The sequence below is a fragment of the Thalassophryne amazonica genome, chromosome 2 (genome assembly GCF_902500255.1).
Source record: "Thalassophryne amazonica chromosome 2, fThaAma1.1, whole genome shotgun sequence".
Lineage (NCBI taxonomy): Eukaryota > Metazoa > Chordata > Actinopteri > Batrachoidiformes > Batrachoididae > Thalassophryne > Thalassophryne amazonica.
Genome location: NC_047104.1, coordinates 130,251,042 through 130,279,016, shown reverse-complemented (window position 1 = coordinate 130,279,016; position 27,975 = coordinate 130,251,042). Strand labels below are relative to the sequence as shown.

The 27,975-nt window shown below is 43.3% G+C and overlaps 1 protein-coding gene across 1 annotated transcript in view; it reads right to left on the bottom strand.

Annotated features, from left to right (window-relative positions):
* The window catches only part of otog (otogelin), a 336,135-nt gene that overhangs the window by 21,023 nt on the left and 287,137 nt on the right, over positions 1–27,975 (bottom strand). Inside the window, exons 41-47 of the mRNA XM_034163547.1 lie at positions 22,287–22,464; positions 13,705–13,856; positions 13,212–13,301; positions 12,903–13,089; positions 9,556–9,776; positions 8,612–8,750; positions 7,034–7,222 (exon numbers count right to left, since the gene is read on the bottom strand). Coding sequence (XP_034019438.1) covers positions 7,034–7,222; positions 8,612–8,750; positions 9,556–9,776; positions 12,903–13,089; positions 13,212–13,301; positions 13,705–13,856; positions 22,287–22,464 — 1,156 coding nt within the window. The remainder of the gene's footprint in view (positions 1–7,033; positions 7,223–8,611; positions 8,751–9,555; positions 9,777–12,902; positions 13,090–13,211; positions 13,302–13,704; positions 13,857–22,286; positions 22,465–27,975) is intronic.

Below are 27,975 nucleotides of genomic sequence, written 5' to 3'. Positions count from 1 at the left end.
ATCAATGAAGGCAAGGTACAAGGGGTGGTGGTGTTCTGCACACTTTCCTTGCAACTGGCAAACAGTGAAGATCATGTCTCATGTCCTTCTTTATGGTCAGAAGCCATTCTGGGTTTCAAGAAGGATGGTTCTGCTTGTGGTCCCAAACAATTGTTTGCAATCTTTGTGGGAACCTTTCCTACTCTAGACAGCAATGAGATTCCACATTGGTTTTTGCAGTCAGACTTGTCTTCTTTATGCTTGTAGATTGTGGTAATCATTGAGTCTTTCAGGTTTGCAGGTATTTCTTCTTGAGTCCAGATGTTAATGTGCAATTGATGTTGGAGAAATGGACCTCCTTCTTTAAAGACCTCAACTGGAATGTTTTTTTATGCCTTTCTTAGTCTTTCTGGTAGATGGTTGAGCACTTCCTCATCCTCAACAACTGGGTTAGTGTTCAAGAGGTCTTCAAAGTGTTCTTTCCATCGAGCACTGATATCATTTTTGGTCTTCAGCAAGATCAGGCCACCCTTGCTTCGAAGAAGTGCTTGTCCTTGGGTGGAGAGGCTGTAAATGGATTTGGTGGCATCGAAGAAGTCTCTGCTGTCATTTCTGTTGTTGAGGGCTTGGATTTCAGCAGCCTTGTTGATCCACCACTGATTTTTTTTCAGTTTGGGAGTTTCACTTTGCACAGTCGCTTTGGTTTTCTAGAGTCAAGACTTTTTTTCGTGAGGTGAGAGCTTTCTTGGGGTCAAAGAAAACCTTTTGTTTTTGGGCAATCAGTTGTTACAGAACCTGGTCTTTCTCATCAAACCAGTTCTGGTTGTTGTGTGGGCCGCTGAAGAGGAGGTACTGTTGGCCCACCACCACCAGAGGGCACCCTGCCTGGAGTGCGGGCTCCAGGCACCAGAGGGCGCTGCCGCCTCACAGGAGCAGCCGGGGTGACAGCTGACACTCATCACCTATGACAGCTGTCACCACTCATCTGATCAGCATCGGTATATCAGCAAGACGTCATCTCCACCTCTTTGCCGAGATATCGTTCTACCTGGAAGGTAACGTACCTCAGCTGACTGTTTGACAGTATTCTTTTGTGACTTTGTGCGTTGTATTGTGGACTACTTTTCCAACGAGAGGTGGAGGTAGCTTTCCTGCCGTACGGATTCCTGGGTGCAAACGCGCCCTCATTTAATTGCTTTTTGTTCCTCGCCAGCAGTACCAGGTCCGACACGCGGAGGCAGTGGCCACCTGGGAGTTCGGGACTTGGCGGCTCCAGTATTCCCGGGGTCTGGTGGCGGAGGAAATCGTGTGGTTCCGGTTCTGCTTTGGACAGGCGTCTCCTATCTTCGAGCCTGCCCACACGACACCTTTGTGAATTGACTTTTGTCTATTGTTGTAATCTGTTGTATTTGTTGTGCACATTCACAACAGTAAAGTGTTGTTATTTGACCTACTCCATTGTCCGTTCATTTGCGCCCCCTGTTGTGGGTCCGTGTACCTACACTTTCCCAACAGGATATCTCGGCCACCGTCATGGATCCCGAGGGCCGTCAACCGGCTGTTGAATGGCCAATGGAAGAACAGGGCGCACAGGTGTCCGCAGGAGGAATGATCGGTGAGTTGCAGCGGATCCTCACAGCTGCCTATGCAGTTGACTTCCGCATCGCGGCTGCGAGGTCCGGCTGGAATAGCACTGCCCTCCGCGCCGCCTTTGTAAATGGACTGTCGTTGGTCCTAAAGGAGCACCTGGTGGCTAAGGACGAACCGCGGGATTTAGATGGGCTTATTGATCTCGTTATACGATTAGACAATCGGTTAGAAGAACGCCGTCGGGAACGAGACGAAGGGCGTGGCCGGGCACGCGCCGTCCCTCTCCCTTCCGGTTCCGACCGCGTTCCGCCCTCCCCACACTCCACGGCCCCTACGCTCCGTGTGGTTACAGCTCCCCCTGCTGACGAAGCTATGGACACGAGCAGGGCCACATTTAGGGCACCAGATAGACAGAGGAGGCTGGCCCGCGGAGCGTGTTTTGTTTGTGGCTCGATAGAGCATCAGGTAAGAGACTGCCCCGAGCGGTTAAACACCAACGCCCGCCCCTAGAAACTGGGCTAGGGGTGGGCAAAGACATTCACGTGGGACACACCCACATTGCCACACAACTCCCAGTTACAATCCTTTATGAGGATTTAACCCTGAAGGCCCCAGCACTGGTGGACACGGGCTCTGAAGGGAATCTGTTAGACAGCAGATGGGCCAGGGAGATAGGGCTCCCTCTGGTGGTGCTTACCTCGCCTGTGCAGGTGCGGGCACTAGATGGCTCCCTACTCCCTCCAATCACACATAAGACACCACCAGTAACTCTGGTGGTGTCAGGAAATCACTGGGAGGAGATCGAGTTTTTTGTGACTCCTGCTACCTCCCGTGTGATTTTAGGGTTCCCCTGGATGTTAAAACACAATCCCCGGATCGATTGGCCGTCCGGGGTAGTGGTGCAGTGGAGCGAGACCTGCCATCGGGTATGCTTAGGTTCCTCGGTTCCTCCCGGTTCCCAGGCTAAGGAGGAGGTCAGAGTCCCGCCCAATCTAGGGACGGTGCCGGTGGAGTACCATGACCTTGTGGATGTGTTCAGTAAGGATCTGGCACTCACCCTTCCCCCCCACCGTCCGTACGATTGTGCCATTGATTTGGTTCCAGGCGTTGAGTTCCCGTCCAGCAGGCTGTACAACCTCTCACGACCTGAGCGCGAATCAATGGAGACCTACATCCGGGACTCTTTAGCTGCCGGGTTGATCCAGAATTCCACTTCCCCGATGGGTGCAGGTTTCTTTTTTGTGGGGAAAAAGGATGGCGGACTACGTCCATGCATTGATTACAGGGGGCTGAACGAAATCACGGTTCGTAACCGATACCCATTGCCCTTGTTGGATTCAGTGTTCACGCCCCTGCATGGAGCCCAAATGTTCACCAAGCTCGATCTCAGGAATGCGTATCAACTGGTTCGGATCCGGAAGGGAGACGAGTGGAAGACGGCATTTAACACCCCGTTAGGTCACTTTGAGTACCTGGTCATGCCGTTCGGTCTTATAAACGCCCCCGCGACATTCCAAGCATTGGTTAATGATGTCTTGCGGGATTTCCTGCACCGATTCGTCTTCGTATATCTGGATGACATACTCATCTTTTCTCCGGATCCTGAGACCCATGTCCGGCATGTACGTCAGGTCCTGCAGCGGTTATTAGAGAACCAGCTGTTTGTGAAGGGCGAGAAGTGCGAGTTTCACCGCACTTCTTTGTCCTTCCTGGGGTTTATCATCTCCCCTAACTCCGTCGCTCCTGATCCGGCCAAGGTCGCGGCGGTGAGAGACTGGCCCCAACCCACCAGCCGTAGGAAGCTGCAACAGTTCCTCGGCTTTGCTAATTTTTACAGGAGGTTCATTAAGGGCTACAGTCAGGTAGTTAGCCCCCTGACAGCCCTGACCTCACCAAAAGTCCCCTTCACCTGGTCGGATCGTTGCGATGCCACGTTCAAGGAGTTGAAACGGCGCTTCTCGTCTGCACCCGTTCTGGTGCAGCCCGATCCTAGTCGCCAGTTAGTGGTTGAAGTGGACGCCTCGGACTCAGGAATAGGAGCTGTGCTTTCCCAGAGCGGGAAGACCGATAAGGTCATTCACCCGTGTGCCTATTTTTCCCACAGGTTGACCCCGGCCGAACGGAACTATGACGTCGGCAATCGAGAACTCCTTGCGGTGAAAGAGGCACTTGAAGAATGGAGACATCTGTTGGAGGGAACGTCCGTGCCATTCACGGTTTTCACTGACCACCGGAACCTGGAGTATATCAGGACCGCCAAGCGGCTGAACCCCAGGCAAGCCCGCTGGTCACTGTTCTTCGGCCGTTTTGACTTCCGGATCACCTACCGTCCCGGGACCAAAAACCAGAGATCGGATGCCTTGTCCCGGGTACATGAAGAAGAAGTCAAAGCGGAGTTGTCGGATCCACCGGAACCCATCATCCCGGAGTCCACTATCGTGGCCACCCTTACCTGGGACGTAGAGAGAACCGTCCGGGAGGCCCTGGCACGAAGCCCGGACCCCGGAACTGGGCCGAAGAACAGACTCTACGTCCCACCAGAAGCTAGGGCTGCAGTCCTGGACTTCTGTCACGGCTCTAAGCTCTCCTGTCATCCAGGGGTGCGAAGAACCGTGGCAGTTGTCCGGCAGTGCTTCTGGTGGGCGTCCCTAGAGGCCGACGTCCGGGATTATATCCAGGCCTGCACCACCTGCGCCAGGGGCAAGGCTGATCATCGCAGGGCTTCAGGACTGCTCCAGCCGCTGCCGTGCCCCATCGCCCCTGGTCCCACATCGGCCTGGATTTTGTCACGGGCCTCCCGCTGTCCCAGGGCAACACCACCATCCTCACGATAGTGGACCGATTCTCCAAGGCGGCCCACTTCGTGGCCCTCCCGAAGCTCCCGACGGCCCAGGAGACAGCGGACCTCCTGGTCCACCACGTCGTCTGGCTGCATGGGATCCCAACAGACATCGTCTCCGATCGCGGTCCCCAGTTCTCCTCGCATGTCTGGAGGAGCTTCTGCCGGAAACTGGGGGCCACAGTGAGTCTCTCATCCGGGTATCATCCCCAGACCAACGGGCAAGCAGAATGGGCCAATCAGGAGGTGGAGCAGGCCCTGCGTTGCGTGACAGCCGCGCACTCGGCGGCCTGGAGTACCCATCTGGCCTGGATCGAGTATGCCCATAACAGCCAGGTGTCATCAGCCACCGGCCTCTCCCCTTTCGAGGTGTGTCTGGGGTACCAACCTCCTTTGTTTCCGGTGGTTGAGGGAGAGGTCGGTGTGCCCTCGGTCCAGGCCCACCTACGGAAGTGCCGTCGGGTGTGGCGTGCCGCCCGTTCTGCCTTGCTGAGGGCCCGGATGAGGACGAAGGCCCATGCAGACCGTCGGCGGACCCCGGCCCCTACGTACCGGCCAGGGCAGGCAGTGTGGTTGTCTACTAAGGACATTCCCCTTCAAGTGGACTCCCCTAAACTGCAGGACCGGTATATCGGTCCGTTTAAGATCATCAAGGTACTCAGTCCAGCCGCAGTGAGGCTTCAGCTTCCGGCCTCACTGCGGATCCATCCCGTTTTCCACGTGTCCCGGATCAAGCCCCATCACACCTCACCCCTCTGTACTCCCGGTCCGGCACCACCTCCTGCCCGGATCATCGATGGCGAGCCGGCTTGGACTGTGCGCCGGCTCTTAGATGTCCGTAGGATGGGCCGGGGCTTCCAGTATTTGGTGGACTGGGAGGGGTACGGACCTGAAGAACGCTCCTGGGTGAAGAGGAGCTTCATCCTGGACCCGGCCCTCCTGGCCGATTTCTACCGCCGCCACCCGGACAAGCCTGGTCGGGCGCCAGGAGGTGCCCGTTGAGGGGGGGGTCCTGTTGTGTGGGCCGCTGAAGAGGAGGTACTGCTGGCCCACCACCACCAGAGGGCACCCTGCCTGGAGTGCGGGCTCCAGGCACCAGAGGGCGCTGCTGCCTCACAGGAGCAACCGGGGTGACAGCTGACACTCATCACCTATGACAGCTGTCACCACTCATCTGATCAGCATCGGTATATCAGCAAGACGTCATCTCCACCTCTTTGCCGAGATATCGTTCTACCTGGAAGGTAACGTACCTCAGCTGACTGTTTGACAGTATTCTTTTGTGACTTTGTGCGTTGTATTGTGGACTACTTTTCCAACGAGAGGTGGAGGTAGCTTTCCTGCCGTACAGATTCCTGGGTGCAAACGCGCCCTCATTTAATTGCTTTTTGTTCCTCGCCAGCAGTACCAGGTCCGACACGCGGAGGCAGTGGCCACCTGGGAGTTCGGGACTTGGCGGCTCCAGTATTCCCGGGGTCTGGTGGCGGAGGAAATCGTGTGGTTCCGGTTCTGCTTTGGACAGGCGTCTCCTATCTTCGAGCCTGCCCACACGACACCTTTGTGAATTGACTTTTGTCTATTGTTGTAATCTGTTGTATTTGTTGTGCACATTCATAACAGTAAAGTGTTGTTATTTGACCTACTCCATTGTCCGTTCATTTGCGCCCCCTGTTGTGGGTCCGTGTACCTACACTTTCCCAACACTGGTGCTTCCTCTTCTGGTGTCTGAGTATTTCTTGGTAGGCTGATGCTTTGGCTGTCTTGAGTTCCTCCCAGTGTTTAGAAGCTGGAACGAGTACTTCGTGGTGAGTTCTTTCATCAGGCGGTGTTGAAACTCTTTTGTTTCTGGGTTTTAAAGCTTGGTGATGTTGATCCTGTTGACAGTTTTGCAGTCTCCAGCTTGGTATATGTTTTCTTCTTTTCATGGTTGGCATCAAGCACTGGGACAAAAGCAGTGATGATGGTGGCGTGGCATTCACTCACAAGTTGGAGACGGAGTGTCATCAGTCATTCACTAACGCCACTGGGATTGGAAGTTGGATTGTATATGACAGCATCCATTTTCAGTTCCCTACTTAGTATACAAATGGTTGGATCTATCTGTTTACAGCGAATGGATGAAAGCTCTACTATGAAAAAGGTTTTAACAACCAAAATTTAGAAAAAAATTACAATGCAGAAACAACACATGGAATAAGTTTCAAGGTGATATGAAAGTGTGTTGATCACTTGGGCATTTAAAGAGATTGTTTTAAATAATACCCCAATGCTGTCAATATTTACGTAATGACAGAGGTATAGTGATTAACTATTGTGAATTAAGTTGTGCTGTGATCATGGTGAAATGAATTAATTGAAAAAAAATGTAGCTATAATGTTTCTGGTTGCTTCAGTCTACACTACTTGCTTGTCCTTTCCTTTATTCTAGTTTACTGGATTGTGAGAAAATGAAATAAAGATATCACATCAGACTCATAATTTCTAATTGTACATAAACTTTAAAAAGATGTGAGGTGTTTGTAATAACCTTTTTTTTTTCTTTTTTTTTACAGACACATGATATGGTGCCCATGGTGACTAAGATCTCTGCTTCTGTTTGATGGATGGCTAAATTTGAGGTCTTACCACACTTGTCTGGGGGGATGCAGAGGGCAGTGTATGGCCGGTGGAGGAGCGTCCCCACTGGGCACACGCAGCCCTCAGTCAGGCCTGAGCAATGGTCGAGGTCCGAGTCAAAGTCGTGATTGGGGCAAGACTGGGCTGTGCAGGCTGGGAGACAGGCCTTGTATCGCAAAGTGCCCGGACACAAGAAAGCTGTAGGAAGAGGAGAAAACTGTCAAAGCACAGGAATAATACTGTTTTAAAATAATAGTAATAATAATAATAATAATAGGTAGCGTGGTGTCCAAGGGGTTAATGCGCTTGCTTCCAGTGCAGAAGGTTCCTAGTTCAACACCACTCACACCCATTCTCCTTGGAATGTGAAGTTGTGTCAGGAAGGGCAGCCGGCAAAAAACTTGTGCCATATCAACATGCAGATCCATCTCGGATCTGCTGTGGTGACCCTGACTGAAAAAAACAGAGAACCAAAGGGACTTACTTAATAATTCATTAATTGTCTGCTGCTTGTCTGGGTCTGGGATGTGCTGGAAGTCAACAAAACAGACCATCCCACACTTATGGATCCTCTGCTAAGACTTTTAACTCTTCCTGGGGGATCCCAAGGTGTTTTGTAAGCCACCTGGACAATATAATCCCTCCAGCATGTCCTGAATCTTCACCTGGGGCCTCCTCCCAGTTGGTCATAACTGGAGGACCTCCCTATGGAGATGACCTCCCTGAACTGCCACCTTATGATGGGGGAGGGGTTTGTGTGCCCTGTTGGTCCTTGGAATTGTGTCCTCTGGAGCATTAGCTCCAGTCAGGCCATCCTTGGTAAATTGGCCCCAGGTGTGGAGACAGACAAAGGGTGATTCAAAAGATCCTTTATGATGGACCGATATAGGTGTAGAGTCACCTGGCCCAAATTCGTTGCCCCCGGTCCAACCAAGCATCTGTGGGACATGCAGGATAAACAAGTCCCCACTTCAAAACTGACAGGAATTAAAGGATCTACTGGTAACCTCTTGGTGCCTTAACGGGTCAGGGCTGTTTTAGTGGCAAAAGGGGCACCTACCCAGTATTAGGCAGATCATCACAATGTTATAGGTTATTTGTGTATATTACAATAAATATTGTACCAGAAGCAGAATCTGCCTGTGAGCAAGAAACAATGTGACACACATTTTGTATCATGAAGGATGAAAAAGATTTTCAAAGAAGACAAACCAGATACTGTAACTGTAAATGTTATATTAGGTTATCGCAGTGTTCCCAGTGCTGGTCCTCTGGACTGAAAGTAATGCATGTTTTCCATTTTTTTCAGCATCTATTCAGACCAGATCAGCTCAGTCAGGTGTATCCAGCTAACCAACAGCTTGTTAAACACATCTGGTTAGTCTAATTATGTGTAGTCAAAAATGACATGATGAAAGAAAAAATGAAAGAAATGGGAAATATATTGTACGTTGGGTCCCGGTGACGAGGAATGAGAAACACAGGGGTATAGTGTTCCTATTTGGCACTGATCCCACAGACGACTCCCCCATCCTGCTCACAATCAAAAATTGGTTTGAGTAGCAAATAACAACAGCAGCATCTTACGACAGTTATGTGCACTCCTCCACTCAATGCAGATGTTGAATTTGTGGCAAGAAGCCACATAGGCAGCCAGTGCAACACAGTGATTGCTGACATACTCCTCATCTCGTACCCATATCTCGCAGAATGTGGCTGGTGGGACCTGAAAGCAAACGAGAAACAATCATCAGTTCATTGATTTTCCACTGTGTTCAGGCCACAGTCACAGCAAGCATGTCATTCTTTAAAGGAGTCATATGGCGTAAAACTGGATTTTATCTACTTTTTAGTTATCTGAGGTTGTGGTTTTATGTTAAACAGCAGCTCACACGTATGCGCCTTCATTGACGGTAACAACTCACTACATGGTGAATACAGCAAAGCTTGTTATGATTTATGTCTGTGTCTATCCTTATCCTCTGTCTCCCCCTAGTGACTGTTCCTACTGTTATTATATGGGGTTCCCTGTGGGTTTTCATGTTTGTGTTTTGGAGATAAAGACATTTTACTCATTTGGTTCCTGGTGCTTCCTATCTTAAGAGAGTATGTCACTGGGCTGCGACAGCCTGTGAACGGCATCCACGAAGAAATTTGTATTGTTCACCGCAAGGTTGTTTTTGGATTGCCTTGCTGTGTTTTGTGACCACCCAACCTGTTTTCTCAACCTCGTCTTTAGCCTGATGCCTTTTTGTGTATCAACCACTGCAAGTTTACTCACTAAAGCCTTTTGAATGTCAAACTTTGGGTCTGTGTTCAACATGTGTGTCCAGCCATTCCTGGTTATAGAACCTGATAAAGGGACTGTGTGTACTGTTGAAATGAGGTGAATGACTACTGGATTTAAAGTTTCATTTGAAATACTCAAATCAGTTTGAAATAGTGTTTGCACTTGAGACATGAGGGAAAATGCTATAATACATTACATGTGCCCTCTGTGAGGAGAGGATCATTGCTATAGGTTCACGTACAAAGGCGTGGCAGGAGGAGAAGGAGGGGGTCTGCAGTAAGTCGAAGCAATGGGAGCAGTCGCTGGTGGAGCAGTTGAGCTTGCGATGGCGGTCGATGCCGATGTAGCTGGTGGTATTCGGAACTTGCCAGCTGTTGATGAACACCGCCGGGTCTTGGGCATCACTCACTATGGTTCCATTGGCCAAAGTCAGGTCATTGGAAGGGTCCCCATCACAGAAGCCTAGAGTGTGAAAACAGGCACAAAAACATGAAAGTAATGAACACAGTATGTGGACCTGAATGTGATAAACCTGAGTAGAGTTGGCTGTTACAAACCTGTGAAGTTAAACACTTCTTAGTTTAGAAGTTCTAGCATTTGTTTTTCTGCATTAGTAATGTTTCCCTGCTGACTGCCAAACAGGATTTGCACAAATTTCTTAGCAGCCTTCTTCATTTCGTCTCCTAGCCAAGCCATTACAGCAAGATACAGTCCTGCTAAAATTAACGCCCCCAATTCTCAAGCATGTAATTCAGCATATATTCAGAATTACCTAAAAAAAAAAACCTGTATAATCAGAATATTTAATAGTAAGTCCCTTCGGCTGCTCCCTTGTTTGCACTCGGGGTCACCACAGCAAATCCAAGGTGGATCTGCATGTTGAATTGGCACAGGTTTTATGCCGGATGCCCTTCCTGACACAACTCCACATTACATGGAGAAATGTGGCAGGGGTGCGATTTGAACCCGGAACCTTCTGCACTGAAACCAAGCGCATTAACCACTTGGCCACCACCCCTGCACAATCAGAATATTTAATGAAATTGAATGAAAATGAAATTGAAATTGGCACCAAACAGGTGCCAATAATCATCTCAGTATAAATTTTTTTTTGTATGTAATAATGAATATGATGTTTTTCCAATAAATTTGGGCATTTCATTAAATCAGAATATTTAATAAAATGTCCAAATTTATTGTCACTTGGATGAGAATCAAAACATCTTATAGACCAATTTGTTACTGTAAATTTCTACATATCTTCGACCTGAATGGCTGAGAACAAGGGGTCATTTCCACTTTGTTCTAAGCAGTGTCATAGACACAAGATCCAAGAACAACAAACCTATCAATAATAAGAATTGAAAAGGTTACAAGGAAATCACCAAACAGTTAATAATGTTATCAATAAATTTAACCTGTGATGATGTTTAAAGGATGTGGCACCAACAAGAAACTCAATAGTTGTAAACACACCACACCAAGCAACTGAAGAGCTGTAGGCTGACCATAAGCAATATGAACTGGTGCTTTTAGCTACTCCCCTACACTTCACATTACACCTGACAGGGCTCCGTGGGAGAAGGCCACTGTTAAAAGAAAGGCACAAAAAGGCAGGACCGATGTTTGCTAAACCCTTTATGGATAAGGCGCAGTGTTTCTGGGATAATGTTCTATGGACAGATGAAACCAAAGTAGACCTCTCTGGGAATGCAGTACTTTATTTTGTTTGTAGGCGCTGAAATGAAGCCTATAAGGAGAAAACCAACATGGTACCTATAGCAAAACATATTAGAGGCTCTATCATGTGGGTGGGTTGTTTTGTTGCCAAAGATACTGAAGGAGAGACATCAATTGTATCAAACCAATAATCAGAAGAAGACTTAGACATCATCCCAGTTTCAGAACACAAGGTTTAGGTGATGACCTTTAGTCTTTCTGCGGAACAAAAGAGCTGTTGAAAAGGAAAGGATCAATCAATTTCAATCAATTTTATTTATATAGCACCAAATCACAACAAACAGTTGCCCCAAGGCGCTTTATATTGTAAGGCAAGGCCATACAATAATTATGCAAAAACCCCAACGGTCAAAACGACCCCCTGTGAGCAAGCACTTGGTGACAGTGGGAAGGAAAAACTCCCTTTTAACAGGAAGAAACCTCCAGCAGAACCAGGCTCAGGGAGGGGCAGTCTTCTGCTGGGACTGGTTGGGGCTGAGGGAGAGAACCAGGAAAAAGACATGCTCTGGAGGGGAGCAGAGATCAATCACTAATGATTAAATGCAGAGTGGTGCATACAGAGCAAAAGGAGAAAGAAACACTCAGTGCATCATGGGAACCCCCCAGCAGTCTAAGTCTATAGCAGCATAACTAAGGGATGGTTCAGGGTCACCTGATCCAGCCCTAACTATAAGCTTTAGCAAAAAGGAAAGTTTTAAGCCTAATCTTAAAAGTAGAGAGGGTGTCTGTCTCCCTGATCTGAATTGGGAGCTGGTTCCACAGGAGAGGAGCCTGAAAGCTGAAGGCTCTGCCTCCCATTCTACTCTTACAAACCCTAGGAACTACAAGTAAGCCTGCAGTCTGAGAGTGAAGCGCTCTATTGGGGTGATATGGTACTATGAGGTCCCTAAGATAAGATGGGACCTGATTATTCAAAACCTTATAAGTAAGAAGAAGAATTTTAAATTCTATTCTAGAATTAACAGGAAGCCAATGAAGAGAGGCCAATATGGGTGAGATATGCTCTCTCCTTCTAGTCCCCGTTAGTACTCTAGCTGCAGCATTTTGAATTAACTGAAGGCTTTTCAGGGAAATTTTAGGACAACCTGATAATAATGAATTACAATAGTCCAGCCTAGAGGAAATAAATGCATGAATTAGTTTTTCAGCATCACTCTGAGACAAGACCTTTCTAATTTTAGAGATATTGCGTAAATGCAAAAGGATATAATGCTTTAATGGGTCGGCAATGAATCTTGATCTAAATCCCATTGAAAACACTTAAAGAACCGTATAAATCTACAATTGCAAACAACAATCATTAAAAAGGTAAAATACATAGCAATGGGTGAGTGTCAGAAACTACCAGTAAGAAGCTGCTAGATGACTACAACAAATGTTTAGAGGCTGTCATGGTTGCCAAAGGTTCTGCAACCAAATATTTGTGATGAATGGCAATAACTGTTTGGGGTACAGTTTGTGTTTGTAGTATTTCACTGTTTGGCAAGTTTTTGTCTTCTATTCATTAACCTTGGACATTTAATTAAACATTACAGCTGTACATAATTGGTTCATTTGTATTTACAGTGTTTCTAGATTAGATTAGATAGAACTTTATTGATCCCTTGAGAAGACTCCCTCAGGGAAACTGGGTTTCAGCAGCAATGTATAGCAGCACACAGGGTAAGAAGCACACAGAGCATCAAAAATGAAAAAAAGGAAAACAGTTCTGATGATATTCTGAAATATGTACAGTAAAATTCATCAGCACCACGGGACTGTAAGCAGAACATGTGAAGTTGGAATAGCACAGGGAAACGTCTGCATGCTGTGTACTCGAAGAGGTCAAAGTGGTCAGTCTGATCATACCACAGAGGCCCATGACAGGAAGGTTGTTGCTGGAGTTGTCACTGTCGACCACCATCATGCCGGTGCTATGGTACCACTGCAGCTTTAGACCATTTGGGGTGCGGATCAGATACATGTTGCCCGTGTCATAGATCTCAAAGCCAAACTTTCTGAATCGAGGCTTTGCATGTCGTGAGTTGACATACAGCTGAAACAATGAAGATCGACAGTCATGGGCTAGATTTCATTCATGCTAGAAATTCATTTGGAGCTTCATCAGAATATGATGGTAAATATACAAACAAAATCCAGAGAGAGAGTCTCCCCTACCCTCCTCTGCAGCCTGTTGATTACGACATGGTTGGATTTGTGGCTGATGTTGAGTGCAACCAGACACAGGTTGGTGAAATTCCAGAGGAACTTTTGATAAGAAAAGAAATTTTGAAATTAATGGCAAAACAGGAACAATCAGACTTCACATTGTTGTCCACAGTTAAGTCCAAGCTTCATAAAAGATCTTCATTATTATTATTGGTACCATTCCTTGAGAAATTTATATACTTGCCACACAGATCAAGATAAATTGTTTTAATTAAAATAATTTGTTTCAGACTGTCTGGAATGCTTTGGTTCTGGACTCTTGTTTTTCATACTATATGATGGTCTACTTTTTGTGAACTGTGGTTCAAAGTACCGTTTCATCTCTTTTGTAAAGAATCTTTGAAACTGAAGGAAGCCAAATTTGCAATGAACTGTTCTTTGTTGCTGAACCAGGATTTAACATTATCAAAAGGATTTGAAGGGGGGGGTGACATTGACTCACTGTTGACTCTGAATCAGTGGGACACTCCTGAACCAGGACACTGACAGTCTCATTGGGCAGCTGGGTTATGATGTACAGTGCAGCTTTGTAAATGGCAACACTGTTCCCATCAAAAGTGATCACGCTCAGGTCTGGAAAGACTGAGCAGCGGCCTGAAAGATACAGGAGAACAACAGTCAAAACAGAAACCAGGTAATGCTATTTATCTGGCACAGTCATTCATGTTTCAACATTTTTGTTGTTCTGTAAAATTTGACTTTAGTCAGACTGAACGGCACAATAGTATGGCTGGGGTCTGGAATGTTGTGTGTGTGTTGCAATATTAGAAATTGCATATATTCTGAATGCTATGAGCCACCCGATATTAGAGGACTGACAAGGTAAAATACCCACCTGAATGACGAACCCAGTTTACTGACTGTGTGTGATAAGGGGCCCCATATTGACCATCTATGGCACATGGTCTAAAGTGCATAGCACAAGAGCATTTGGGGCATGTCCATCTCCAGTAGGGTGCAGGGAGCAGCCAGCCAGCAACGACAGCTGCCCAGAAGACAACATGTACCATACCAGGAGGGAGATGTGCGGCATGCGACCCCACCACTCTAGTGTGTCATTTTAATTCCACTCTCCCTTCCTTTATTTTTATTTTGAGATAAGTTAATATAAAATCCCTTCTTGTGGAGATACAACTGTGGTTTATTTGAGCTTTAGACCACTGCGAAACAATGTTCTTTTTATTTGATGACATACAAGATGATAGCATTTATTATTTTTGAGTTTTGCAAGCTGCTTTAGAAGATGTGTAAAAAAAGACGTTGCTCAAAAATTATTGTAGATATTGCTGTTAAAGGAAAAGTGCACATTATTATTACTGCCGTTATATTAAGACGTTTGTTGTCGAACTTCTGAATGTTCTCCTCACCTTTGATAATTGAATCATACAAGACAAATCACATTTCCAAATAGGAAATATGTCAATAATCCAGTGACAGTAGAGCTGTCAGTGGACTCAAAACATATCTATAAAATTACACAGTGTACATATTACCAATCTTTGAATAATATGATTACTTACAGCATGCAGTATCTCTGGTGATATTATTAATTGTAGGGACTATGTACTGTGTGACATCCACACGGAGCAAACTGACCAGAGCTAACTTCTCAGACAATATATTTAGGACAAAATAAAGAAAAAAAAATGCAGGTTTACACATTTTGTACCACTAACGTATAAAAGAAATTAAGATGTTACCGTATTTTCCAGTCGATAAATGACATTAGTTTTCGCATTTGGAGGTCCCGCGACTTCTTGTCTGATGCAACGTATATACTGAAAAATCACACATCCATTATTAATAAAAATTATGACTATTTATATAGGACTTTACCAGGAAACAAAGCATGAAACAAAATAAACTAATAATAAAAGAATAAATCCGAATAATAAAAGGATACTAATACAATGCCCAAAAATCCCAAATTAAAACACTGATAATATAGAAAAAGTTGTGACTTATACTCCAGTGCAACTTGTATATGGCTTTTTCTCTTCAAGAGGCATTTTTAACAGGTGCAACTTATAATCTGGAAGATACAGGAAATTGAAAGCATTGTTTTGATGTTATTTTAAGTGTATGGTGGATTTTTGTAACTCCCGGAACAGTTGCTCCATTGACTGTCATGGGGCTTAAGACCCATTTTTATGCTTTGGCTTTTAACACCGCATGAGTGTATGGTCCTCTGTGTGTGTGTGTGTGTGTGTGTGTGTGTGTGTGTGTGTGTGTGTGTGTGTGTGTGTGTGTGTGTGTGTGTGTGTGTGTGTGTGTGTGTGTGTGTGTGTGTGTGTGTGTGTTTGTACAGCACTTTGGAAACTATGTTTGTGAAATGTGCTATTATAAATAAAGTGGTGTGTTATGGCATGGTATGATTATTTCCTCAACTATTTTTCAATAAAGGATTTTTACACAAACAAAGCAATCAATTTTCTAATCACTGTTGCTCAGTTGCTTGTACGGGGGGTTGGTAAGGTTAGACCTTACCCTTGTGAAGTACCTTGGTGCAAGTTATGTTGTGATTTTGCTCTATATAATTAAACTGAATTCAACTGAATCATCAAATGTGAGTAAAACATTTAGAGACTTGATTGCTAACAATGATTTAACACAACTAGGGTTATAAAAATGTGAACCTATCCATTAACTCTTAAAGTTTATTTTACTATCTGGAAACCCGGCCCCAGTTTCAGAGCATTAAATGATATGCTGCAAACACATCCATCACACTGACTTCCAACTTGTCCATGATTTAAATACAATTTTGTGCACAGTTCTGCATTGATTGCTTTGCTGCTGTTGAGTTTTGTTGATTGAAAGCTTGACATTCCAGTTTTTTGAAATATCTATTTTATATTAGCCTTAAATCAGAAATGCTTGACTCCGTGGTATAACTCACAAACTCTCAGCTTAAAGCAGATAACCCGTAAGTTGGAGAGGAAATGGCGTCTCACTAATTTAGAAGATCTTCACTTAGCCTGGAAAAAGAGTCTGTTGCTCTATAAAAAAAAGCCCTCCGTAAAGCTAGGACATCTTACTATTCATCACTAATTGAAGAAAATAAGAACAACCCCAGGTTTCTTTTCAGCACTGTAGCCAGGCTGACAAAGAGTCAGAGCCCTATTGAGCCGAGTATTCCTTTAACTTTAACTAGTAATGACTTCATGACTTTCTTTGCAAATAAAATTTTAACTATTAGAGAAAAAATTATTCATAACCATCCCAAAGACATATCTTTATGTTTGGCTGCTTTCAGTAATGCTGGTATTTGGTTAGACTCTTTCTCTCCGATTGTTCTGTCTGAGTTATTTTCATTAGTTACTTCCTCCAAACCATCAACATGTCTATTAGACCCCATTCCTACCAGGCTGCTCAAGGAAGCCCTACCATTAGTTAATGCTTCGATCTTAAATATAATCAATCTATCTTTATTAGTTGGCTATGTACCACAGGCTTTGATACCCAGCTTTATCTATCCATGAAGCCAGAGGACACACACCGTATTTCATCCCAAAGGGCAATCCCCTACTTGATCCGTTACCCAGGTGTCATGATGTGGAAGAGGGTTGGGATTTTGATGCACTGATCTTTGCACCCCTGAGCACTTGTTGAAACACAGAAGTGTGGTCAGGCACTGTGCTGGTCTGTGGAACATTTGAGCTTCTGTGTGGCCTTTAATTCTTAACCCCTTAAGCCCTAGAGCCTATTTCACCAAAATCACATACCCAAACATTATGATTTATTTCTCAGCTTGTACTACAAGGTCAAAAATGCAAAAGTTTGGATCAGCTAAAATACAGGTCCTAGGGGATGTTGTGGATGTAAAAAAGTTGAAAGTAAATAATACTTGGTAGAAGTAAATGAGGGGTTTTTTTCCCCAAAAAATGAATTCCGATTTATGTCTTTATTCGCTTGGCGTTTCAGCTGTGGTTAGTTGATATGTGCTTGAAGTGGATACTTTTGTAGAGGAGGCTTCGCTTGACATTTTGATGTATAATACAACCCCTGGCAAAAATTATGGAATCACCGGCCTTGGAGGATGTTCATTCAGTTGTTTAATTTTGTAGAAAAAAAAGCAGATCACAGACATGACACAAAACTAAAGTCATTTCAAATGGCAACTTTCTGGCTTTAAGAAACACTATAAGAAATCAGGAAAAAAAATTGTGGCAGTCAGTAACGGTTACTTTTTTAGACCAAGCAGAGGGAAAAAAATATGGAATCACTCAATTCTGAGGAAAAAATTATGGAATCATGAAAAACAAAAGAACGCTCCAACACCACTAGTATTTTGTTGCACCACCTCTGGCTTTTATAACAGCTTGCAGTCTCTGAGGCATGGACTTAATGAGTGACAAACAGTACTCTTCATCAATCTGGCTCCAACTTTCTCTGATTGCTGTTACCAGATCAGATTTGAAGGTTGGAGCCTTGTCATGGACCATTTTCTTCAACTTCCACCAAAGATTTTCAATTGGATTAAGATCCGGACTATTTGCAGGCCATGACATTGACCCTATGTGTCTTTTTGCAAGGAATGTTTTCACAGTTTTTGCTCTATGGCAAGATGCATTATCATCTTGAAAAATGATTTCATCATCCCCAAACATCCTTTCAATTGATGGGATAAGAAATGTGTCCAAAATATCAACGTAAACTTGTGCATTTATTGATGATGTAATGACAGCCATCTCCCCAGTGCCTTTACCTGACATGCAGCCCCATATCATCAATGACTGTGGAAATTTACATGTTCTCTTCAGGCAGTCATCTTTATAAATCTCATTGGAACGGCACCAACAAAAGTTCCAGCATCATCACCTTGCCCAATGCAGATTCGAGATTCATCACTGAATATGATAATTGGCAAAGCTTCTGGGGAAAACCTGGTCTTGTTAGGAGAGACGGCATCCATCCCACTCCGCCTGACTCCGTGGTATAACTCACAAACTCGTAGCTTAAAGCAGATAACCCGTAAGTTGGAGAGGAAATGGCGTCTCACTAATTTAGAAGATCTTCACTTAGCCTGGAAAAAGAGTCTGTTGCTCTATAAAAAAGCCCTCCGTAAAGCTAGGACATCTTTCTACTCATCACTAATTGAAGAAAATAAGAACAACCCCAGGTTTCTTTTCAGCACTGTAGCCAGGCTGACAAAGAGTCAGACCTCTATTGAGCTGAGTATTCCATTAACTTTAACTAGTAATGACTTCATGACTTTCTTTGCTAACAAAATTTTAACTATTAGAGAAAAAATTACTCATAACCATCCCAAAGACGTATCGTTATCTTTGGCTGCTTTCAGTGATGCCGGTATTTGGTTAGACTCTTTCTCTCCGATTGTTCTGTCTGAGTTATTTTCATTAGTTACTTCATCCAAACCATCAACATGTTTATTAGACCCCATTCCTACCAGGCTGCTCAAGGAAGCCCTACCATTATTTAATGCTTCGATCTTAAATATGATCAATCTATCTTTGTTAGTTGGCTATGTACCACAGGCTTTTAAGGTGGCAGTAATTAAACCATTACTTAAAAAGCCATCACTTGACCCAGCTATCTTAGCTAATTATAGGCCAATCTCCAACCTTCCTTTTCTCTCAAAAATTCTTGAAAGGGTAGTTGTAAAACAGCTAACTGATCATCTGCAGAGGAATGGTCTATTTGAAGAGTTTCAGTCAGGTTTTAGAATTCATCATAGTACAGAAACAGCATTAGTGAAGGTTACAAATGATCTTCTTATGGCCTCGGACAGTGGACTCATCTCTGTGCTTGTTCTGTTAGACCTCAGTGCTGCTTTTGATACTGTTGACCATAAAATTTTATTACAGAGATTAGAGCATGCCATAGGTATTAAAGGCACTGCGCTGCGGTGGTTTGAATCATATTTGTCTAATAGATTACAATTTGTTCATGTAAATGGGGAATCTTCTTCACAGACTAAAGTTAATTATGGAGTTCCACAAGGTTCTGTGCTAGGACCAATTTTATTCACTTTATACATGCTTCCCTTAGGCAGTATTATTAGACGGTAATGCTTGATCTTGTTCTGACTTATGGTATGGAAATTGAAGACTTAACAGTATTCCCTGAAAACTCCCTTCTGTCTGATCATTTCTTAACATTTACATTTACTCTGATGGACTACCCAGTGAATTTTATTCACTTTATACATGCTTCCCTTAGGCAGTATTATTAGACGGCATTGCTTAAATTTTTATTCATCCATGAAGCCAGAGGACACACACCAATTAGCTAAACTGCAGGATTGTCTTACAGACATAAAGACATGGATGACCTCTAATTTCTTGCTTTTAAACTCAGATAAAACTGAAGTTATTGTACTTGGCCCCACAAATCTTAGAAACATGGTGTCTAACCAGATCCTTACTCTGGATGGCATTACCCTGACCTCTAGTAATACTGTGAGAAATCTTGGAGTCATTTTTTATCAGGATATGTCATTCAATGCGCATATTAAACAAATGTGTATGACTGCTTTTTTGCATTTACGCAATATCTCTAAAATTATAAAGGTCTTGTCTCAGAGTGATGCTGAAAAACTAATTCATGCATTTATTTCCTCTAGGCTGGACTATTGTAATTCATTATTATCAGGTTGTCCTAAAAGTTCCCTGAAAAGCCTTCAGTTAATTCAAAATGTTGCAGCTAGAGTACTAACGGGGACTAGAAGGAGATAGCATATCTCACCCATATTGGCCTCTCTTCATTGGCTTCCTGTTAATTCTAGAATAGAATTTAAAATTCTTCTTCTTACTTATAAGGTTTTGAATAATCAGGTCCCATCTTATCTTAGGGACCTCATAGTACCATATCACCCCAATAGAGCACTTCGCTCTCAGACTGCAGGCTTACTTGTAGTTCCTAGGGTTTGTAAGAGTAGAATGGGAGGCAGAGCCTTCAGCTTTCAGGCTCCTCTCCTGTGGAACCAGCTCCCAATTCAGATCAGGGAGACAGACACCCTCTCTACTTTTATGATTAGGCTTAAAACTTTCCTTTTTGCTAAGCTTATAGTTAGGGCTGGATCAGGTGACCCTGAACCATCCCTTAGTTATGCTGCTATAGACTTAGACTGCTGGGGGGTTCCCATGATGCACTGAGTGTTTCTTTCTCTTTTTGCTCTGTATACACCACTCTGCATTTAATCATTAGTGATTGATCTCTGCTCCCCTCCACAGCATGTCTTTTTCTTGATTCTCTCCCCTCAGCCCCAACCAGTCCCAGCAGAAGACTGCCCCTCCCTGAGCCTGGTTCTGCTGGAGGTTTCTTCCTGTTAAAAGGGAGTTTTTCCTTCCCACTGTCGCCAAGTGCTTGCTCACAGGGGGTCGTTTTGACCGTTGGGGTTTTTACGTAATTATTGTATGGCCTTGCCTTACAATATAAAGCGCCTTGGGGCAACTGTTTGTTGTGATTTGGCGCTGTATAAATAAAATTGATTGATTGATTGATTGATTTCTTATAATGTTTCTTAAAGCCAGAAAGTTGCCATTTGAAATGACTTTAGTTTTGTGTCATGTCTGTGATCTGCTTTTTCTACAAAATTAAACAACTGAATGAACATCCTGCGAGGCCGGTGATTCCATAATTTTTGCCAGGGGTTGTAGGTGTATGTTGGTGTCAGCATTGGTTAGTTATGAGTGTTCAAATGTTCCAAAACAGGGCAAGTCCCCAAATTTGGGGACTCTAGGGTTTAAGGGAGATCTGTGGTTTAATGCTGACATAAAATGGATCTCATCTTAGAACAGGACCACTGTACGCATGGCATGTCTCCACAGTTAAAACATGAGTAAAAACATATCAAATCAAAGTCAGGTGGCTGTGATTGCTGCCTCTGTGAAGCAGTTTTCCTTCATGGGTGTGTTTGCCGTGTCTTGTTCTTGATGTCTCTTCACAGCTCACAAAAATAAGTGACCATTCATCAAGAACAACAGTCCACCAGTAATGCAGCATAAATTTTAACTTACAGATGTAGATAAAGGTTTGTGCACCCCTGACAATTTTCATGATTTTCCTTTATAAATCATTGGTTGTTTAGATCAGCAATTTCAGTTAAATATATCATATAGCAGATGAACACAGTGGTATTTGTGAAGTGAAATGAAGTTTATAGGATTTACAGAAAGTGTGCAATAATTCTTTAAACAAAATTAGGCAGGTGCATAAATTTGGGCACCCCAACAGAAAAAAAATGTCAATATTTAGTAGATCCTCCTTTTGCAGAAATAACAGCCTCTAAACGCTTCCTATAGCTTCCAATGAGAGTCTGGATTCTGGGTGAAGGTATTTCGGACCATTCTTTACAAACATCACATCACATCATGGTTTCTGAGCATGGACAGCCCGCTTAAAATCACACCACAGATTTTCAATTATATTCAGGTCTGGGGACTGAGACAGCCATTCCAGAACATTGTACTTGTTCCTCTGCATGAATGCCTTTGCAGATTTTGAGCAGTGTTTAGGGGCGTTGTCTTGTTGAAAGATCCAGCCCTAGCACAACTTCAACTTTGTCACTGATTCATGAACACTGTTCTCAAGAATCTGCCGAGATTGACTGGAATCCATGTGACCCTCAACTTTAACAAGATTCCCAGTACCTGCACTGGCCACACAGCCACACAGCATGATGGAACCACCTCCAAATTTTAATGTAGGTAGCAAGTGTTTGTCTTAGAATGCTGTGTTCTTTTTCAGCCATGCATACCACCCCTTGTTATGTCCAAATAACTTAATTTTAGTTTCATCAGCCCAAACTTTTCCATACAACTTTATCTTAAATTGAATATTATTTTGTCTTTACAGGGGAATGTACCAATAAATGTTATACATAAATAACCAAAAATAAGAGCAAGATTAACAAGTCCTGGTATTGATAGACAGACACCACATCACATACACTGACCAGAGTCTGTGCTGCTCCCTCAAAGAAATGGGAAACAGTTTGGACTATAAATTGACAGATATTGTACAGTAGATGTTTTATGCATGCGTGTGTGCTTTCCTCACATGGACAGCCCCACTCAGAGCAGCACTTGTCTCCATTAACCAGTACAGCAAAACCACGCAGCCCACAGTTGGGGGGCTCAGATGTAAAGGGGCAGCTCTGAGATTTGTTGAACAGAACCAGCTGGTTGTTGACGCAGATGTACTTGGTGCACTCATCAATAAACTCTGCATATGGAGGCTGGGGAGACAAATTACACACTGAAAATCCAGTTGGCATAGCAGCCACTGAAAGAGAATACTTCTTGAAATGTTTAAAAAATATATATTTCTCTCCACATCCCTTTTCACAATTCAACCATAAACTGCAATGTATTCTACTGCAGCCCAGAACTATAGTTTTCAACAGAGATGCATTAGTAAATCACTCTATCTCACATTGTCAAAATGTGTAGTTTTTATGTTTCTGTGTTTGTCTTGGTCAGTTCTGTCCTAAAAGCTTACAGATTCTATTCCAGAGCACTGTCAACCTTATCAGCAATTTTCTTGAGAATTGGTTCTATTAATACACCCTAGTTTCTGTAGAGATTAGAGCATGCCATAGGTATTAAAGGCACTGCGCTGCGGTGGTTTGAATCATATTTATCTAATAGATTACAATTGTTCATGTAAATGGGGAATCTTCTTCACAGACTAAGGTTAATTATGGAGTTCCACAAGGTTCTGTGCTAGGACCAATTTTATTCACTTTATACATGCTTCCCTTAGGCAGTATTATTAGACAGCATTGCTTAAATTTTCATTGTTACGCAGATGATACCCAGCTTTATCTATCCATGAAGCCAGAGGACATACACCAATTAGCTAAACTGCAGGATTGTCTTACAGACATAAAGACATGGATGACCTCTAATTTCCTGCTTTTAAACTCAGATAAAACTGAAGTTATTGTACTTGGCCCCACAAATCTTAGAAACATGGTGTCTAACCAGATCCTTACTCTGGATGGCATTACCCTGACCTCTAGTAATACTGTGAGAAATCTTGGAGTCATTTTTGATCAGGATATGTCATTCAAAGTGCATATTAAACAAATATGTAGGACTGCTTTTTTGCATTTATGCAATATCTCTAAAATTAGAAAGGTCTTGTCTCAGAGTGATGCTGAAAAACTAATTCATGCATTTATTTCCTCTAGGCTGGACTATTGTAATTCATTATTATCAGGTTGTCCTAAAAGCTCCCTGAAAAGCCTTCAGTTAATTCAAAATGCTGCAGCTAGAGTACTAACGGGAACTAGAAGGAGAGAGCATATCTCACCCATATTGGCCTCTCTTCATTGGCTTCCTGTTCATTCTAGAATAGAATTTAAAATTCTTCTTCTTACTTATAAGGTTTTGAATAATCAGGTCTCATCTTATCTTAGGGACCTCGTAATACCATATCACCCCAATAGAGCCCTTCGCTCTCAGACTCCCAATTCGGATTAGGGAGACAGACACCCTCTCTACTTTTAAGATTAGGCTTAAAACTTTCCTTTTTGCTAAAGCTTATAGTTAGGGCTGGATCAGGTGACCCTGAACCATCCCTTAGTTATGCTGCTATAGACTTAGACTGCTGGGGGGTTCCCATGATGCACTGAGTGTTTCTTTCTCTTTTTGCTCTGTATGCACCACTCTGCATTTAATCATTAGTGATTGATCTCTGCTCCCCTCCACAGCACATCTTTTTCCTGGTTCTCTCCCTCAGTCCCAACCAGTCCCAGCAGAAGACTGCCCCTCCCTGAGCCTGGTTCTGCTGGAGGTTTCTTCCTGTTAAAAGGGAGTTTTTCCTTCCCACTGTCGCCAAATGCTTGCTCACAGGGGGTCGTTTTGACCGTTGGGGTTTTTACGTAATTATTGTATGGCCTTGCCTTACAATATAAAGCGCCTTGGGGCAACTGTTTGTTGTGATTTGGCGCTATATAAATAAAATTGATTGAATTGATTGATAGTTTTTAATTTTGTAAACTTTACATTTCTACCACATATTTTAATGTTTTTTAAGAAATTTGTACCCAACGTTATCATCCTGTTTTGTGAAAAACAGTGGATTGCATTTTGATTAATCCTTTTAATATTCCATCAAAGAGGCAGGCATAACCTGCTTTGCAGAAGCATAACAACGCCAATGATAAAAACAGAATAATTGCAAGTTAAATCATGACAGAATCATTTTAATTAAATGTAAATTGGAAATACATTTCTTTTCTGTAACTGCCAAGAAAGTGACCAGAGTCCTGCTACAAAAACAAATACAATGACATAAGCTACCAGACGGCTGGAGTCCTTGGTTTTATGTGACATGCAACATTAATCTGGCATCAGACTCCACCAAGAGATACCAGAAGAATCTTCATGTTGTACAGCTGGATTTGAAAATGCATACAGGTCGGTTCCACATCAGCTGATAAGCTTTGCTCTCGACATTTTCCATATGCCAATGCATGTTAAAAAACATAATTGATAGCTGCTACACCAATTTGAACATTTGACACATTTTGCAAGACTACACAACTGACTTGGAGCAACTTGGCTGGGGAATAGCAATGGGATATCTCATCTCACCCATTCTCTTAACAACCACCTCTGAGGTCATTCTGATTGGCACGAGGTCAGTGATCACAGGAATATACTATAAAACTGCAGGCCAAGGGTTGCCATCTTTTAACTGCTTCATGGATGATGACAAAAGCCTACATGCAGAGAGCTGCATGCAAAGCACGGCACCTCAAGAGAAGAGAAGAACTGTTGTCTTGAGCCTAAATTAAAACAAAGCCTAACAAATCCCACAGTATCTCAGTTTCTAAAGGCAGCGGAGTGGGCACAGTCTTTTTTTTAAATGTCAGAAGAGAGAATCTTGATGATTTCAGCAACCGATTGGAACCCTGTGCAGAGAATATACAACTGATCAAATAGAGAAGCACATGGTAGCTCCTGTCACAGACCAACTAAAAGAGTAGTTGAAGAGGACTAACCAGGGCCACTTACATGGTAAATATCAAGTCTGGTGCAGCCTACTCATGCCTTATCTACATGTGAAATGGCTACTGAAAATTTCTGAAATAACAAAAAACCTGATGCCAAATCCAACAACTACATCAGGAAGTAGCTTGAACTTCTGAGGTGTTTTTTTTTAAAAGGCTGATCTCTTTGGAAGAAATGCATTACAACCATCACTGAAAATCCTGCAGCTGGTAGCCAGGCACCAGCAGAAGTGCAACGTGCCCGTTACTAAACTGTTGTATGTTTGTATGCATTTTCAAATTACAAACATTAAGATTAATTTTCTCACTTGCATTGAATTACATAGTGGAGCTAACTGAGGACAAAACCTTCATGACACCCACACACTGCTGTAGCACATGCACAGGGATTGTTTTCTACTCCTTCAGTCTGTGTGTCAATAAAATAACTCAGTATTTAGATTCAATTTGGACCAAACCTGGTGGCATGGATGAGGGTTATGATGAATTCATTAATTTGGAGGAAAATTGGTTAAAACTCAAGGTCACAGGCCAAGGTCAAAATTTTGGCCAAATGCCTGTATACGAGGTCTGTCCATAAAGTATCGTACCTTTTTATTTTTTTTTTAACTATATGGATTTGATTCATATGTTTTCACGTCAGACAAGCTTGAACCCTTGTGCGCATGCGTGAGTTTTTCCACGCCTGTCGGTGACGTCATTCACCTGTGAGCACGACTGGGAAGGAGTGGTCCCGCCCCGTCGTCGGATTCTCATTGTCTGGAAATGGCGGAATGATTTGGGGTTTTTTTTCCCCATCAGAATTTTTTCATAAGCTGTTAGAGGCTGGCACCTGGAAACTATTCGAAAAATTTATCTGGCTTTCGGTAAAAATTTTACAGGCTTCACAGAGAATAAGGTCTGGTAGTACAGCTTTAAGGACCCCTTTAAGGACGCTCAGCGCGCCGCGCTCCGATGACACGGCACAAGCCACCGGACCATTTCTGAGCTGATGGCTCTGTGGATATGAGACCGTCGTGTGCTCTTTCTCTGGTTATCACAGGAGCTGGACATCAGCCATTTTCCGGCAGATTTCACTTTTAACAAGAGATTTTGTCATGGAAAGCTGTGCGGAGGCTTCGCGCGTCATGACCGATTCGCTTTGGAAGCGAGACAAAGGAACACCTCCGTTTCGGCATGTTAGAGGACAAGTTTGGACATGTCCAGCTCTCCACAATTTCAGTGATACTTACTGGACTGGTAAGCATTGAAAGCCGAGATAGACATGTCCAAACTTGTCCTCTGACACGCCGCAACGGAGGTGTTCCTTTGTCTTGCTTCCAAAGTGAATCGGTCGTGACGCACGAAGCCTCCGCGCGGCTTTCCATGACAAAATCTCTTGTTAAAAGTGAAATCTGCCGGAAAATGGCTGATGTCCAGCTCTTGTGATAACCAGAGAAAGAGCACACGACGGTCTCGTATCCACAGAGCTATCAGCTCAGAAATGGTCCGGTGGCTTGTGCCGTGTCGTCGCAGCTCAGAGCGCGGCGCGCTGAGCGTCCTTAAAGGGGTCCTTAAAGCTGTACTACCAGACCTTAATCTCTGTGAAGCCCGTAAAATTTTCACCGAAAGCCAGATAAATTTTTTCTAATAGTTTCCAGGTGCCAGTCTCTAACAGCTTCTGAAAAAATTCTGATGGAAAAAAACCCCCAAATCATTCCGCCATTTCCAGACAATGAAAATCCGACGACGGGGCGGGACCACTCCTTCCCAAGGCGTGCTCACAGGCGAATGACGTCACCGACAGGCGTGGAAAAACTCATGCATGCGTACAAGGGTTCAAGCTTGTCTGACGTGAAAACATATGAATCAAATCCATATAGTTTAAAAAAAATAAAATAAAAAGGTACGATACTTTATGGACAGACCTCGTATACTGGATACTGAGAATGACTATTTCAAGGAATTGGTAAAAGATACACCTATGGTTACTATTAAACACTAATATGAGCATGTATATCACCTTTCCATTAGCCACATGAGCTGTGATCTTGAAAGGTCAAACTAATTTACAATGGCTATTTTGGGAAATTGCACAAATATACACTTGCAGTTATTTTTAAACACTAATATTATCAGTTATCAAGTTGTTCACCAATGAATATGGCTTTTTGTATAAAGCCATATTCATTGGTGAACAACTTGATAGCGATTTTATCATATACATGTACACTAAAGGCAATAGTAATAAATGCTGTGTCAATTGTAATCAAAATTTTATTAAATAGAACATTTCTAAACAGTTGTAATAAGACATTGAAAATATCTATGACAAACACATTCAATTGATAATGTCACTGAATAGAACAGAAACAGGTGTATTAAATTACACATTGACAATATCTAGGACAAACACATTCAACTGATTCAATTGGGTTTTACTCGGGTGGTATGAAAAATATTACCAGTCCACGAAAAATATCACAAGGGTGTATTGCTATTTATTCTTTAGTGTTTTATCCAATCATATTGGTGTATCATTTATAGGTATATGATAAGAAGTTATATCACCTTTCTATTTGTCACATATTTAAGCTCTGGTGGTCTTTAATGGGCTTGGTGGTCAAACTCATTTAACTGGTCTATTTCGAGGAAACGGTTTAAAGATGCAGCTGTGGGTACTATGAAACACTAATATGAAGTTACATCAAGTATCACTTGCTCACATAGACTTTGACCTTGAGTGAC